Source organism: Sarcophilus harrisii, chromosome 3 (genome assembly GCF_902635505.1).
Source record: "Sarcophilus harrisii chromosome 3, mSarHar1.11, whole genome shotgun sequence".
Lineage (NCBI taxonomy): Eukaryota > Metazoa > Chordata > Mammalia > Dasyuromorphia > Dasyuridae > Sarcophilus > Sarcophilus harrisii.
The window spans coordinates 584,034,826-584,052,459 of record NC_045428.1 but is presented as its reverse complement, the minus strand read 5'-3'; the positions used below and the strand labels follow the sequence as shown (position 1 = coordinate 584,052,459).

At 40.4% G+C, this 17,634-nt stretch overlaps 1 protein-coding gene across 3 annotated transcripts in view; it reads right to left on the bottom strand.

The window, feature by feature from the left end:
• Window positions 1-17,634, bottom strand: part of MMEL1 (membrane metalloendopeptidase like 1) — a 63,790-nt gene that overhangs the window by 45,389 nt on the left and 767 nt on the right. For 2 of the 3 annotated variants that reach the window (XM_031962983.1, XM_031962982.1), the window contains exons 2-3: window positions 11,721-11,881; window positions 915-992 (exon numbers count right to left, since the gene is read on the bottom strand). In XM_031962983.1, coding sequence (XP_031818843.1) covers window positions 915-992; window positions 11,721-11,881 — 239 coding nt within the window. Of the gene's footprint in view, window positions 1-914; window positions 993-11,720; window positions 11,882-17,502; window positions 17,609-17,634 lie in introns of all 3 variants that reach the window. The other variant, XM_012545635.2, reaches the window with a different exon arrangement.

Genomic DNA, 17,634 nt, shown 5'->3' with positions numbered 1-17,634 from the left:
TCAAAGGTGCCCAGATCTGGATTAAAATGGCTTCATTTAATAAAATGCAAGGAGTAGATGAAGCTAGTGACAAAGTGCTTTCCCACTCTGGTCATATCTCTTAGTTGCCAGACACATCAATTTGGGAGCAAGACTGGAAAAGGGCCAGGTGGCATTGGGGCAGTTGGCAGTCTAGACACATCTCACCAATATCTCAAATCTATGTGTCCCTTAAATTACACTATCAAAGCCATTCCTTCCCCAAGAAGCCTTCCCAGATGGACTCCATCCAAAATGACCTCATCCCTTTCTGAACTCCCAGAACATTTATTGTTTGTACTCCTTCATCTGCCATTTAATAATGCTTTGTATTGTTATGGGAATGAATGTCTTGTCTCCCTCAAGTAAATTAGAAAACATGATCTATCTCTTAATTTTCTCTTCCCATTTCTACAGGGAAGTACCATGGCTTATATCTAGTAGATGATCAATATATAATTTTTGATATCGATCACATTTTTGAGCTGTTTCTTATATCTACATCTTATCTTCCCAATCACTCCCTAAGCTCTTGATGGGTCTCTTCTATCCTTCCTATTTGTCCAACAGGCTTAGCTCAAGCTTAAGCACAAGAGAGGTGTTCAGTCTTGGAAGATGGATTTGACTTTTCTCTAATGCTATTACATAAAGGACATCATTTGGCCTTTTTTTTTGGGGGGGGGTAGACTTATGTTTAAAATCTTGCTCCTGAATCAATTTGCATGGCAACCAGGGCATTATGGGAGTTATAAATTCTGGTAGCATTAATGGTGATTAATAAAAATTAGTGCCCATAGCAATGATATGTACAGAGATATCCTCTAATCGGCAAATGTAGCTGCTTCCCAGGTAAGCCCCCTTAGGACTATGCTTATAACAGGCAAGAAAAGGGCTACCTTGGAAATCTCTTCTTACAAAAGTCTTCTCTTCTCTTGGGATATAGAACGAAATGGGAAATATCAGCATTGGCTTCCCTAGGGAAAAACAGAAGACTTAGCTAATCTCAAGATTTAAAGAATTTAGATCCCTCTATTCCTTGGACAGTTTCCTCTGCGGCCCCCCCACCTCCTGGTCAGTTTTCACAGGTATCCTCTAAATTCAGGGCTGGTGAACTACCCTACTGAAACATAGACTTGTGGAATAGCCAGAAGCCATTATCACTATACCAAAGAATACATTTTGGGGAAAAAGGTATAAGATTTATTCTGTCTCATGCTGTACAGTTTTCTATAGCATCTGAAAAGTCAAAATCTTAATCAGTTGCTTTACATGCTGGGGATACAAAGAAAGGTAAGATGGTCTCTGTTTTCCCTGAATTGGATCTGTGAAATGTGGTGGCTGAAAAAAAAATTACTCATAACCTCCAGTCTACATGGAATGAAAAACTTTGAAAATATAGAGACCTAGAAGTCAAAATCATGTGGAAAAAAGAAGATATAAGTTTTATCCCTATCATCCTGTCCACTATTAGAATTACCTTGAATATATGTCCATTGAACCTGCAGAAAATAAGCTTACACTTCAGTGATTTTATTCAATTATTTTACTCATCTGTGCAAAACTATAGAACATAAAACATAAAGAAATAATTGCAAGATATTGATTTGTTTGTTCTTGGACTGTTTCTACTTGAACTCCATCAAAAAAAATAAGCGAGAGGAATTTGATAATAATAGCAATACCATCATAAAAACAAGTTCTCAAGTTTGCAAAATGCTTTATTGCTTACTTTCCCTAGGAGACAGGGAACTGTATTCATTTTCCAATTTTATAAAAGCAGAAATTATAGTTTAGGGAACAAAATTATTGTCTGATGGTCACAGAGCCAGGTCTGAAGCCTATGTTTTCTGCTCCTAAGTCCCCTACTTTTTTCATTCAACTATAAGGCCTTATACCAGAGATAGTGCAATTAGAGTACAGTGAAAAAACTCTTGGAGTAAGAAAATTTGGATTTTAATATCAGTTCTGGATTTGCTGCCTATGTGATCTTGTGCAAGTATCTTTCCCTTGCTGGTCCTTAATTTCCAAGAATAATACAATTTTAGAGTTAGAAAGACTGTCCATTTGACTGTTCACTAGACCATCACCTTGCTCCTGGACAACTGATCCACCAGTGTCTTCTTGAAGACTTCTAATGAGGCTAAAATAACAACCCCGAATTGGATCTGTAAAATGTGATGGCTGAACGAGATATCTCCAAGATCCTTTGCTAGCTCTAAATCTTATGATATAATGAGAGCTGTTAGAAAGTAATGGCAGTTTTTGCATGGCTGAAATGCTTTTGCCCTATGCCATATTGCAACATGAAGTTGGAAGGGATATCAGAGGCCCTCTAATACAATTATCTCCAATCATGAATCTTTTCTCCAATATCCCATTAAGTGGGATATGTTCAAGCCTTGCCTTGAACCCATGTCCAATCTTTGACATAATTAAAAACAAACCTACCGAGAATTTCAGAAAGGCCTGGAAAGACATAAGTGAACTGATGCTGAGTGAAATGAGCAGGACCAGGAGATCAATATATACTTCAACAACAATACTATATGATGATCAATTCTGATGGACATGGCTCTCTTCAACAATGACATGAATCAAATCAGTTCCATTTGTTCAATAATGAATTGAAACAGTTACACCCAGAGAAAGAACTCTGGGAAGTGAGTGTGAACCATTACATAGATTTCCAATCCCTCTATTTTTGCCTACCTGCATTTTTTATTTCCTTCACAGGTTAATTTTATATTATTTCAAAGTCCAATTCTTCTTGTACAGCAAAATAACTGTATGGACATGTATACATATATTGTATTTAACATATACTTTAACATATTTAACATGTATTGGTCTACCTGTCATCTGGGGGAGGAGGTGGAGGGAAGAAGGGGAAAAGTTGGAACAGATGGTTTTGCAATGGTCAATGCTGAAAAATTATCCATGCATTTATCTTGTAAATTAAAAAAAATCCTACAAAGATGAAATGATCCCAGTTATCTCCTCTACCACAAATTGAAAGTGATTCTGGATGAGACTGAAGTTAACAGAAAATGCAATCTGCCCATATGTGGGCCTCTTCTTCTGGAGGAAGGGGAGGTATACAGACATCCTTAGAGGGACTAAGGATTCCTTAAATGTCACCCCTGAATCTCAAGGGATTTTTTTTAACTACTGTGTTGATCCTTGTCTAGTTTATTCATTATTGATGAATTCAAAGCAGGAGGAGAAAGTATCTTTTTATTTTTCACCTGATATTAGGAATCTATAAAGGATTCTACATTCTTCTGTTTTCCTGGATATAAAATTGTGCTACTTCTACCACTCTGAACTCCTAAGAATTATCCTGCAGTACTAGGTGTGGCTGGTTTCCTTGCAATGGCTTGCAATGGCAATAGATAGAGCATCTTGCCTGGAATCAATAAAATCTGAATTCTAATCCCATCTCAGACACTTTCTAATTTTGGGATCCTGGTCAATACTCTTCACCTCTGCCTGTCTCAGTTTTCCCCATCTATAAAATGGAGATAGTAGCAATACCTACCTCCCAGGATTGTTGTAAAGATCAAATGAGATAATATTAGTAAAAGTTCATACTTTCATACTCAAAAGCACAAAGTAGGTGCTTAATAAATGCTAATTGCCTTCCTAGCTACCGTCATCCCTGTTCTCTCTGAAACACTTTGTGGAAAGCTCTATGTAAGTAAGATTATTGGATCATGACTACCTAGGACCAGGAAAAAACCTTAGAGTCTATTGGTCCAATGGAGTTACAAAGAAATTTGAGGTCTTAGAGAGGCAAAGTACCTTGTCCACATAAGAAGTTAGTGACAGAGCTAAGATTTGTGCTCAGATTTCATGAATCCAAGTCTAGCAATCTTTCCACTGCATCACACTAAAAGAAAACTTTTAGAAATCAAATACTATCTGAAATACATGTGACTGTCACTTAACTGGACATGCCCTTTGACCTAGAAATACTACCATTAGGCTCAAGTTCCTATCACTGTAAAATAAGATAGGTAAAGATAACCTTGAAAGACCATTCCAAATCAAGATCTAGGGGCATATGATTCTCTTGCTGTCCCATCATATGTCTTTCTTTCCATTCTGCGGAGTGGAATGGGTTGCCTTGAGGTAGTGGATTTTCCTCTGGTGGAGGTCTTCAAACAGAATCTAAATAATCACTTGCTAGAGACATGGAAGGTAATGAATTCCCATTCAGGATGGCCTGAATGACCTCTAAGATCTCTCAGAAGACTAAGTTCTGATGTTCTTCAAGAAGGGATGACTCTGATCCATTAGCTGGCAGTTGAAGGCTCCCTGTCTTAGCTCACAATCCTTCCATTTCTTATCATGATTTCCCTGGTCCGAAAATTTTTGCTGACCTTCCCCTGCTCTTGGTTTTCATGACAGTTCCCAGGAGATAGCAGCCTAATCTCAGCCAGTTCAGCTGTTCTCAGGCTTTGGGGAATTGTGATGGCCAATTACTAAAAAGATCCAGAGAGGTGAGCTCTCCGGATTGATTTGACTTGGATCTCTTCACAATCCCTAGACCCTTAAACAAGTTTTCTCTGACCCCAAATCATCTTTACACTTGCTCCAGGAGGCTGGAATGTACATACATGTACATATATGTGTAATTATATGTTTATGTATATATACACATACATAAACATGCATGTGACACCTCTTATTTTACCCTAATCAATGTAAGCTCCCAAAGAACAGGATCTATTTATTTCACTTTTTTTCCCCATCTCCTCAGCATCCAGCATGAGCCCTGAACAAAAACTTCTTAAGATCCTTATTTAGTGCCTTAATGGGGCAAAATTGCTCTTGAAATTATGATTACTATATATGTATTTACATACATGTTGTCTCCACTGAAGGAATGGAAACTCCTAGAGGGCAGGAGCTGTTTCATTTGTGGTGTTACTCTCCCTGTACTTAGCACAGAACCAGGGGTACAATAAGTGTTTAATAAATATTTGCTTATCTATTGATAAATTGATACCTCTCACCCCTTTTCTCCACTCCCAACACAAACAACTTAATGCAGCACCTAATGCTCTCTAGTCTGTTTTTTTTTTTTTTTTTTGCAAGAACCTCCTAATTGGTTTCTGTTCCTGGTTTCTCTCCCCTTTCTAATTCATCTTCCACATAGCTGCCAAGTGGATATGCTTAAAATTCAGTTTTGAGCATATCACTCCATTGCTCAAGAAACGTCAGTAACTCCCTATTGTCTTTAGAATAAAAACAAACTCCTTTAACCTTTTTTTTCCCACTTTCCAGGATAATTACTCCCATTCAAGCACATTATGTTCCTACCAAACTATTCTACTTGCTATTTTCTGTATAAAATTTTCCATCTACTACCTCTAAGTCTTTGCAAAAGTCTGTGCCTCCTGCCAGAAATTCTCTCCTTTTCACTTCTCACTCTTAGAATTTAACTTGGAATCCTTCACTCTTGCAACTCAAAGCTCAGCTCAAGGATTACCTATTATGAAAAGCCTATCCTGATCTTCCTGGCTTCAAGGCTAGTTCTTTATCCAACCACATTATTAGGAGAGACTTTTATCTCTCTTCAGACTGTGGGAATCTTTGAATCACAGAACCGTAAAATTCTAAAGGTATAAAGAACCACTTAGAAGATCTAGAAAACTTCTACCTGGAAAGGAATCATTTCAACAATGTTTCAAGCAAGCTGTTCAACCAGGGAGCTTGAGAATTCTATTCCTAACACCCCTACTCATTCTTTGGGTTGGTGTTCTATAGACAATGAAAGGGAGAGGATTAAACTGAGAAGGTCTTGCTGACTGGATGGCAAGTACTTTACCACTAGCTTGGCAATACCAACAGCAGTGATGGCACTATATCCCAGGAAGCTTATGCTTGACCCGTGACTTATTCCAAAACCCGACCAAAAGCACAACATTTCAAAAGCACATTCCCAGCCTAAGCATCTGACTTGTTTCCCTTAAATAGCCTATTCCCCCTCTTGCCAGGTTGGCTCAGGAGCTAAGTCTCTGGCCGCTAAATATTTAAGGCAATAAAATGTCCCACCATTTGGAGGCCTCAGTTGTTAAAAATGTCTTAATGGGCAGACAGATCAGATCTGTCTATCCCCAAACGAGGGTCTGCTGGATTACTGAACCTCAGAGCTAGAAAGAAGCCTGTATATATATATATATATATATATATATATATATATATATATATATATGTTATCTCCCCTGATAGAATTGAACTATCTTTAGAGCTGGGAATGTTTACTCCTTTCCTTTAATTCTTAGTCAGAGAGTGTCTAGATTATGTCCTACCTGAACAAAAAGTTATTCCTCAATACCAACAACAAAGGGAGGGGGAGCTTGCTATCTGCCATTCTACTTTTTTGCTTGGGTAGTACCTTCCCAATATGAAAATATTTGAAAGAATTGTATATATTAAAACTGTATTGGATTGCTTGCTGTCTTGGAAAGGCCGAGGAGGGGAGAGAGGGAGAAAAATTTGGAACTCAAAGTTTTGCAAAGGTGAATGTTGAAAATGATCTTTGCATGCATTTGGAAAAATAAAATATTATTGAAAAAGATATTACCTTCCCAGAAAGACACATGCTTCTCTCAAGCCAGGGGCAGTGGGCAATTCATGGCCAACTTAGAAGAAAAAGCAAGAAGTCTCCTTTGGGAACACAGAAGCCCTATTAAAAGTTATTGACAGAGAAAGATACATATGTCCTCTCCCTGATAACTCTGAAATGAAGACATTTTAATTTTCCTTCATTTAAGTCACAGTTGGGCAAAGTCAGAAACAAACCCAACTGCCATATACTTCCTGAGATGTGAGGGAAACTGAGGCAGGCTTTGGATTGGTTAGTGAATTTAAAGAACGTAAGCTCCTTCAGGCCAAAACTTGTTTCCCTTTTGTTTCTGTAGCTCTAGTATTTAGAATAGTACCTGAACTTGGGACGAGGATTACATCTGAACTTGTGATTTCACTGGCATGGAAAATTCCCAGATGAGAAAACTTCTCTATAATAGAACATTGAAGAGTTAAGTGATTAGCCCAGAGACAGAGCCAGGATGTGGCAAAGGCAGGAGATTAAATCAAGAAACCAGGCAGGTTTTCCATCCACCATGCCATGCTATCTCTCGTCTCATCCATTGTAAGTGCTTAATACATAAATGCTTACGGAATTAAATTGCCTATTAAATTAAATGCTTGCTGCAGGGAAGGATTGAAGATTCAGAGCTGGAAGACACCTTTAAGTTCATTTAATTTAATGTCCCATTTTTACAAGATGGGAGATGGAGGGAGATGGTTTAAGGTCACATCACTAGAAAATAGTGGATCCGGGATTCCAGGATCCTGGATTCTGATCTAGACATTCTGATTCCAACATTTGTACCCATTCCACTGTACCATCCAGGACAGAATCAGAACTCCTCTGTTGAGTAACTAAGGATACACCTGGCTCTAACTCTCAGCACATTGCCTGACACATTTGTCATTTAGTCTTGTCTAACTTCATGACCCCATGAACAAATCCATGAAACATTCTTAGCAAAAATACTGGAGTGGTATGCCATTTTCTTCTCTGTGTCCCCATTTAATAAGTGAGAAACTGAGGCAAAGAGGGATTACACAGTTATTAAGTGAATGAGACCATATTTGAAAAGGTTCTTCCTGAATTTGGGACTGATGCTCTACTTACTGTACTACCTTGGTGTCCCATTACAAGCACCGAGTAGAAACTTTAGAAATGCTTCTTGATAGATTCTTTCAGAACTATTTTCTATAGGAACTTTTCTCATATACACTGTGGAATGGATTCTAGGTTAGGTAAGTATTGGGTTGGATGGCTTCCAGTGTTCTTTCTAGCTGTCAAGTTCTATGATTTTCATGATTACTATTTACTAAGCCCCTACTATGTGGCACCATACTAGTTGCTAGAAATACAAAGACAAAATGAAAAAATAGCCTTTGCTCTCAAGGAGCTTACATGCTATTGGGGACAAGTGAACAGAAATGATGTAAACACTTCTAGGATTCTCATAAAGGGCAGCCTGGGACTCCAGGAGAGAAGACTTTCCTGGTTCTGCCCTTTGGGGCCAAGCAGAACAAGCTTCATTAAGATTCTTTTACATAACAACCCTTATCCTTCTTGAAGATACTTATCATAGGCCCTCTGATCCCTTCAATCCAAAGACTGAAGGCTAGATCCTTCAATATCTAGATGAGGAAACTAAGGTTCAGAAACTTGTCCAATGTTCCACAAGTAGCAAGTGTCAGGGTTTGAAGTCTGGTCCTCTGATAAGAAATCCAATATTCTTTTACAACTATACCAAAATAAAAACAAAACATATCAGCTATTCAGAATGCCCTTGTGTAGTGCACAACTCAGATCTCAACAAGAGATATGAAATGAAGATCACACTGTCATAGATTAGTAACAAGAAGGGACCTTACAGGCCACGTAGATCAACTGACTCGTTTTACAAATGAGGAAACTAAGACAAGGTGCATTGTCATCCACTTAGCATCAAAAGTAAGATTTGAATTTAAGTCTTCTTACTCCCATCAAAGGTGACACCCTGTTTCCAGAGCTAAGGTCCTACAAGAAAAATGTGCCTTGAACTTGACGTAACAACAATCCTTTGTGTTCACTCTCTGGATGATTTCAACCGCTGACACAATCCCATCATTATTGTATTGCTTTGACTAGCACCAGGTGTTTTCCAAGCTCAGATAAGCACTGGACAAGTTTGGAAAAGTACCCATGTTCCCATCGTGAAGTCCTGCTAAGAATCAAACTTGTCTCATTGTCCCTCATTGTCAGAACTATGGCTCACTTGCATAGCCACTAGTATAAGCATTGAGGTTTAGTCACACTAGGATGATCCTTCCACTAGGGCAGGGCCCAGACACGTATCTAAATTCCCTCCTTGCTTACAAGCCATTTCCCTCACTTTGAAATTAGATTTCTGTTTGATTCCTGCCTCTCCTGTCTGCAGACTGCTTTGTTTGGCTCCAGCCATCCACAGGTTAGAAGCTGTTTCAGTCCGGTTGACACTGCAGAGCTGTACCATTAATAACACGTTCATCAGAGAGATTGGGTACTTTGTGAGGGTTGGATGAGAAGCTATTAAACATAGATAGGAAGACAGCAGGCTCCCTCAACACAATAGCTCCCGGTTTGGTTGTTCCCTCTTCCCAGCCCTACCAAAACAAGGCTTTATTTTTCCACTACAATAAATCGTTTTTAATGTACCTGTCTTCAAAGCTGAAATCTCACCTTAGCTGTAAGACATTACATTGACATCTCCCATGGTAACAGACATAGAGATAAGAAATGTTCTGGGTGTCTGCTCAGGGGTTGTTATGAATATTAAATGCTCAGACATTCGATCCTGGGCCCTTGTAGTAATTTAGGGGTTCTGCTGTTCAGATGGAAAATGGAGGCTGTTAATCTGCAGCTGGGAGATTTGTGACAAAGGGCTGAAGAGTGAGAGACAGAAGAAACCTCAGCCGTGGAATCCAACTACCTCATTTTACAGACTAGGAAACTGAGGGTTTGCCTTTTTCTGAAACAGGATTTGAATTCATCCTGACTCCAAGTGCAGTCTTCTACCCACTCCTCCATTCTGCCTCCAAAGCAGCGGTGCTTTCCCCTTCCCAGTCCCACCCCCACTCATTTTTAAAGATGAAAGGCAAAGAAATAATTTGACTTGGCGACTTGAACACCAGATTTGGAGTCAGAAATATTTGAGTTTAAATTCTGCCTCTAAAATTTATTCAGAGAGGGAGGTAATAGATAGGAAGATAAATCAGGAAACTTGAATTTGAATCTTATCCAGAGCTTGTACCCAAGATTAAATTATTTAATAATAATTTTGTTGTCCAGTTGTTTATGTCCTGTCCAATGCTTTGTGACCCCATACTTGGGGTTTTCTTGGCAAAAAATAATATTGGATTGGTTTGCCATTTCCTTTTCCAGCTTATTTTATGGATGAGGAAACTGAGGCAGACACAATCAAGTGACTTGTCCAGGGTCACATAGCTAGTAAAAGACAGCTTTTGAACTTACAAAAGATGAGTGTTCCTGATTTCAGGCTCAGTAGGCTATCCATTGTCCTACCTAGCTGCCTCTTTAATAATAAAACTAATCATCATAGTTAGAATTAATACAGCACTTTAAGTTTAGCAAAACACTTTACAAATATCACCTCATTTAATTCTAACAATAATCCTAGAGGCAGGTGCTATCATTTTTCCTATTTTTCAAATGAAGAAACTGAGGCACAGAGAACTAATTTGCTCAGAGTCACACACCTAGAAAGTGTTTGAGGTGGGGTTTGAATTCAGACCTTCCTCACTCCAGATTGAGTCATTTTACTTCTTCCTGCCTCAGTTCCCTCCTCTAGAAGATGGAGGTAATAATAACAATCATCTAGGGGGATTATTGTGAGAATCAAGTGCATGTAAAGTGCTTTGCACTTTAAACACAAGCTCTAATTAAAACATTTGTTTAAAATCACACAGCTCATGAGAGGCAGAAGCCATTTTCATATTACTAATAGATGATTATAAACTTTTTGAGGTTTGCAAAGCACTTCATGTGGTCCATCTCATCTGATCAGCATAGAAATCCTGTGAAATAAATGATATTAAAATCTCCTTTTTATGGAAGAGAAGGCTGAGTTTTAGACAGGGAAATCGATTTGTCCAGAATCACACAATTAGTTGAATATCTGATGTGGGATTTTCACCCAGTTTTTTTTTTTTTTTTTTTTTTTACTTCAGATCCAGAGCTCTTTCCACTGATATGGCTCTGTATCAGTAAATGTATGGAAACCTGGGAAAGCTAACAAGTCATGCTGAGGGGAAAAACAGAGGGAAAATCTACACTGAGAAAAAGGAGCTAGAAGTGGAGACTAGTCTTGACTTATAATCTTTTAAGAAATCAGGTTTATTATTCACAGGTCCTGCGGCTCATCAAATACAGAAGCATTTAAATAGCTGGAAAACTGGAGTCAGAAGCCCAGGAATAAAATCTCTAAGAAATCCCCTTGAGAAGAGACTTCTTTGTTTTTCAGAAGGATAATTTTTGGGGGGATTGTTGTGACAGAGCATAAAGCAGGTGAGTTTCAGAGACTTCAGAAAAGTATCTGAATGGTGTATTTGCTAGCTGTCCCTCAGTGAGCCTCACCTGGCTATCCCCATCCCCATCCCAATAAAGATCTTTGTTCTCCCCCCTGCCCCTCACCACTTTGTGTCCTTGTTTCCCAGAATCTTCCCAACCAGCCCCAATCCAACCTGATGGCTCAGCTGCTTTGGGCTACATTCCTTCTCCTACCTCTGAAGGATGACAGGGATGACAGAAGGAAGCCTTTTTAGCTCTCTCCATAGCTGGAACTCCGGTACAGCTGATGATACCACCCAAACCTCAATTTCTCAGTGCTGATCCTCTACCCCCTCCATGCCTTAGAGTATTTATGAAGCAATGGGACTCATGCAAAAGCACCCTGACAAACAACGCACCCCAGTCCAGCTCTGCACGTAGTTCTCTAGGGGAAGTTAACAGGACAGACTTTCCATTGAGAAGCTGGTCTTTTTAAGGGGCCATGGAGAGACAACTTCTCAGAAGGGCTGGAGCTGGTGGAGGGGGGGAGACACACACAAGGACCAAGTTCAACTTCCTCACTTACCCTTGACTTCCATGTAGAGGATCACCAATGTGACCAAGGAGCAAGTCATGAGAAGCAGCAGCACTGAGAGACCCAGCTCCAGGACACTCCAGGTCTTTCTCGATCTGTTCGAATTCTCCACAATACCCATCTGGCTTTCAGATTTCCCCATGATGGAAACTCTAAGCAAGAAGGGGGGGGATTAAAATTGGAAAAATTAAGAAAAGAGACAAATAACTATTCAAAAACCCAGTGAGAAAGGGAGGCAGAGAGTTAGACTAACAAGACAGCAGGCAGTCAGAAAACTCAAATCCCAAATGCTGAGAATGGAGGGGAGGGGCAGTGCCCACGATGACGTTAAAAAATAGTCCAAATCATCCCCATATCACAGAATCATCGATCTACAGTTAGAAGGGGCCATAGAGACCTCTAGTCCAATCCCTTCATTTTACAAAAGAGGAAACTGAGCTCTCCCTCCTTCAGTGGATAATGTTATGATTATAGACAAAGCAAGAAAGGTCGTTTTATGGATGAAATCCAGAACCAGAGCAAGTAAGTTTCTTGCCTAGGATGGTACATCCAGGTAGGAAGCTGCAGCTCCAGGATAAGTGTGGGATAGATTTCCCAAGCTCCTTTTCCTTATCCAGAGCCTGCAGCCCAGCTGCACTACCAGAGGTTCTCAGCTTATGAAAACTAACCTAGCAGAGAGGAAGCCCTGAGTCGGGGACCCTTCCGGGAGCTGGGGATCCCAGGCTTATGCCCATCCTCGAAAGCCTGGTCTATCGGTGCCCTGTGTCCCTCGGTACCAGTCCAGTTCCAAGGTGGCAGGTGGAGCAAGGTCCGTTTCCTTCGGTGTCCCCGGGCTTCTGGGGAGGTGTGGGAGGTTCACAGCACTCAGCCAGAACTTTTCCCTCCTTGTACGGCTGCTGTGTCTGGCTGAGTGTGGGGACTCGGTCGCTGCCCGGTGGCACCCTTGGGAGGGAGGCGGTGCAGGGGGAGAGAGCTGCTGCTGGGGGACGGGAGGAGGGATCCCGGGGTCCCTGCTGCGACCACTCCACGGTCTGGCTCCCAAATTCGCAGCCAGGAGCCTCCCGGGGGGAGGTGGGTACCCAGACACAGCGCGAGGTCCGGGGGTGGGGGGGAGTTGGGGCAGAGCGGGGCAAGGGGAGTGCTCAGAGCGAGCAGCGCAGCGGGGAAAGGCGAGCCCCGAGTCCGTCCTCGTTCGGACTGGTGCGGGCGGGGGTACCGGGGGGAGGCGGCGGCGGCAGCGGTGGGGGAGGGAGCAGGGCTCCGCAGTGGCGGGGACGCGGGCGCTAGGAGGGGGCCGGCTCACGAGGGGGCTAAGAGGCTGGGCTGCTCCCGGAAAGGGCCCCGGCCTGAGCGGGAACGAATCGGGGCGAGGATCCGGAGGGGGCGTGTGTGTGTGTGTGTGTGTGTGTGTGTGTATGTGGGGGGGACTGACTTTTCCTACACTGTCAGCAGCACTGCCCGGCCTCGGAAAAGTCTGCAGTGGAAAGTGGACTAGGTTGAAATCCCAGTTCTGCCAACTAATTCGACGTGTGACTTTGGTCAAGTCACTCAACTGCTCTGGGTCTCATTTCCTCATCGGAAAAATGAGTGAGTTGGAGCAGGTGCTTTCAAACGTCCCCTTTAACTAAATCCATAATGCTCTAGACTAGAAAGTCAACTCCTGGGAACCAGGTTGTCTGTATGTATGTCCCATGTACCCAGCAGAGTGGAGCCTAGGGAAGGAACCTGCAGTTTCAGTCTTCAGTCCTCAAATCGAGCTCTGGGGGCTCCTGGATCTCCAGGACCCTTTCAAGGTCAAGAGTTTTATGTAATCAAAACTACTTTATAATTATAGTAAAAAATTCGGACTTCTAATACAATAAGCAAGTCACTTAACCATATTTGCATCAGTTTCCTCATCTGTAAAATTATCTGGAGAAGGAAATGACAGACCACTCCAGGAAAACCCCAGAATTGGACCATAAAGAGTTGGATACAACTGAGTAACAACAATAAACAAACAAACAAAACAGATACATACAATACATACTGATAGATACGTACAATACACACTTCTAATACAATACAGGAACCCCCTGAACCAGCCTGCCCACATCAACCAAATACTCATGGGGGAGGGTACTCAGTGATTTTAAAATTGTAAAAGGATCCTGAGACTAAAAAAACTTCAGAACCAGTAACGTAAGGAGCACCCAGGTGAACAAACCGTGTCTCCCCATCCCCCAAAACAGATTGATACCTTTTCTGTAATTTATAATTTTAGAGCACCAAGAGATTAAGTGAAGAGTAAGATATGCCAGAAATGAGACTTGGACTCTTCTCTTTCTGGCTCATTGGACAGAGGAGGAAGTTGAGGCACAAAGAGCGGAAGAGATTTACTTAGCAGTTAAATGGCACATCTGGAATTCAGATCCAGGTCTTCTGACTCAAAGGTCTGAGTATTCTCAAATCTGGATTATTAAAATCTGACAGTATTGCTTTCCAAATATATAGCTCCACAGATCTACAACTGGTCTGTTTCTTCAGAGAGCTGGCCAAGGTCCTGAGATGGAAGTGATGACCATGTTCACACACAGTTGGCATACACAGCAGCAAGACTCGAGCCTAGATTTTTTTGATTCTATGACAAGCCTTCTGAGCCATGATGCCTCAGTTTTCGTATCTGTAAAATCAAGCTAAGAATACTCGTAGTGCCAGCCTGATAAGGTTTTGAGAACCAAATGAGATCATGTAAATGTCAGTGTTTTGTTGTTTGTTTTTGTTATTCAGTTGTATCCAACTCTTTATATCCCATTTTGGGGTTTTCCTGGAGTGGTCTGTCATTTCCTTTTCCAGATAATTTTACAGATGAGGAAACTGATTGCAAATATGGTTAAGTGACTTGCCTAGAGTCACACAGCTAGTAAGTGTCTGAAGCTGGATTTAAGGTCATAAAAGCAAATTTTTTTGATTCCAAACCCAGTGCTTAGAATTCACTGCTCCCCTAGCTGCTCCACCTTGCCCATATCTCTAAATCAATGAATCTATCTGTAGTTCTATTATCTATTTATCTTTCTTTATCACACATCTATTTGTCAATATGTCTATGCTCCACCTCTTCCTCTAGCCTAATCATTCTCATCTTTCTACCTCACTATCTGTATGTTTAGACATCATCTGTCTGTCTATAGATCTATGTCTTTGCTATTTCCCTTTATCTCTCCATCCATTTCCATTTTATCTATTTATTTTTTATTGAGATGTATGATTTTGAATGGGGACCATCTTCTCCTAGTCACTCTCCTCTCTTCCTCTCTCCTCTGAATTTTCATGACTATTCTCCCTTGATTATCTACTTACCTGACCATTCCTCAGTATCTCTGGCTAAACCATCTCTATTTTCACTTCTATCTAAAAGTGTTCCCCAAGGTTCTGTTTTGGTCCCTCTCCTTTTTTCTCTATGTTCTTTCATTTGGTGACGTCACCAGCTTTCATGGGTTTGGTAATCATCTTTATACAGATGACACCTTCCTAGTCTCTCTCTGGGCTCCAGTCCCACATCACCAACTGCTTATTGGACATTTTAATTGGATATCCTATAGGCATCTCAAATTCAACTTGCCCAAAATAGAACTCATTTATCTTCCTCCCACATAGTCTTCTCTTTTGAACTCTCCTGTTTCTGTTGAGAGAATCACCATTTTCCAGTCACCCACATTTACAATTTCTGTTTCTCACTCACCTCATAGATCCAAGCGGTTGCCAAATCTTGTCCATTCTTTTGTCACATCTTTTGCATCTCTGCCTTTCTCTTCACTCAAAGTCACCAACATAATTTAGGACCTCACCATCTCTCACTGGTCTCCAGCAATAGCCTTTTGATTAGTCTGCCTGTTTCTAGTTTCTCTTCTCTTCAATCTACCTTCCACAGAACTGATTGTCCTAAGAGTAGGCCTGGTCAGGTCACTCCCCTGTTTAATAAACATCAATATGGCTCCCTCTTACCCCAGAATAAAAATCTTGTTTGGCACTTAAAACCCAATACTTCCTACATCTAACCTATTTTTCCAGCTATGAATCAGTCAGCCAGTCTGATTAGTATTTATTAGGCACTTACTATATGCCAGACACTGCGCTAAGTGCAGGGAGTTTAAACAAAAAAACATTTTCTGCCCTCAAGGAGCTCACAGTTTAATGGGGGAGAAACATACAAACAACTACATACAAATAAAACCCAATTCACCTTTAAGCACTCTTTGGCCTGGTCAAAGTGACCTCCATGCCGCAGGCTCCCACATGACCCTGACTACTTCAATGCAGGAGGTAGCCATTTCCATTGCTTGGAATCCCTCATTTTCTTCAAGATTCTGCTCAAGTATCACCTTGAAATTTTCTGCTATTTGTCATTATAATTTCTTTGTAAAGTTCCTGCAATTACCTTTGCATTTATGTTGGTTATATATCTATATACGTATATATAGATATACATACAGACACATATATAAATATTTATTCATACATATTTACATACATACATATAATATGTTTGTATATTTAGAGATAGAAAGGGTTTCAAATTTTTTAATAAAAGCTTAAAACTGCATTAAGATTTTTGGGACACTGTTTATGTACATGATATATTCTACCAAATAGAATGTAAACTTCATGAATGAATGAATGAAAAGACATATCTGTGGTACCTATTATGTGCCAAATGCCATTTTATGGATTAAGGCTGCAAATTCCAAAGTGAAACAGTTTCTAGCTTCAAGAAGATTGAAAAATCAGGAGATAGCACAAACAGGGAAACAGTGGCCAGAGAAGGGAGTTTTGGTCCAGAGAGTCATTGCTCTAAGTGGAGGCATAGGGGAGTTAATTGTCATAAGCAATGAAAATGTTAATTTTATGAGTATTCACAAAAGAGAAACCAGTAGAAGGCAAAGTGGGAACTAAGGAGGTATGTATACAGCAGCAGGGCAGATGATGGCAAGATGTCCATGTCAGCCATGGTTCCTTGATGGAGGGTTAGTCAAGACATGAAATAAGGTCTAGGGCTGGCTATTGGTACCTAAATTTGTTTACTTGTACACATTATTTTTCAATGGTTTTCAGTCTATTAGGATGATACATCTAGAAGTCATTCCAAATTTTGCAGTATCTCCCACTGAAAAGTAATGGTGTATGGGTATATATAGGTGTATGCATATATTCACAAGAGACAGTGTGATCTAATAGTTAGAGAACTAACCACAGAACCAGAAGGATCCTTGTTCAAGGCCAGTTTTTGACATATGCTGGCTGTGTGACCCTAGACAAGTCAATGGATCTCTCGGTGTATCCAGGCATCTTTCTGAAAGGTTATATGAGTTACAGAGAAGGTACCAGTTTTCATTCATAGTTTTTTCATCAGGAGTTTCCTTCACTGATAAAAATCATTCTCTGTCCCTCTGCACTCCCAACATATATTAGAGTAGCTGTTTGGTATTTTTTAATTTAATATATGCATATATTTATATTTGTATGTATATATGCATATATAGGCATATATACACACATGTATATATATGTACACGTGTTTACACACAAACGTGTATATAGACAGATATACACATATCTATGCTTATACATATTTGCAATACATTTCCTTTGCAATGAGACTTCATTTTGGGAATGCAACTTGTATGGAGGAGATATTCTTTGAGTATTATTACAATAGATCATTAGCCCTTTGAGGGCAGAGTATGGAAAGTTTAGAGTGGCAGATTTAGGCTCAATATACAAAGCAACTTCTTACCAAGTTATTGACCTGCCCAATGGTAGAATGGTGTACATGTTGAGGGCCATGTAGGGATCATTCAAATCTTTCTCCTCACCTACTGAAGGGATTTGTTACCTTTAGCCTTAATTATTGGAAGAAGAAAAACTT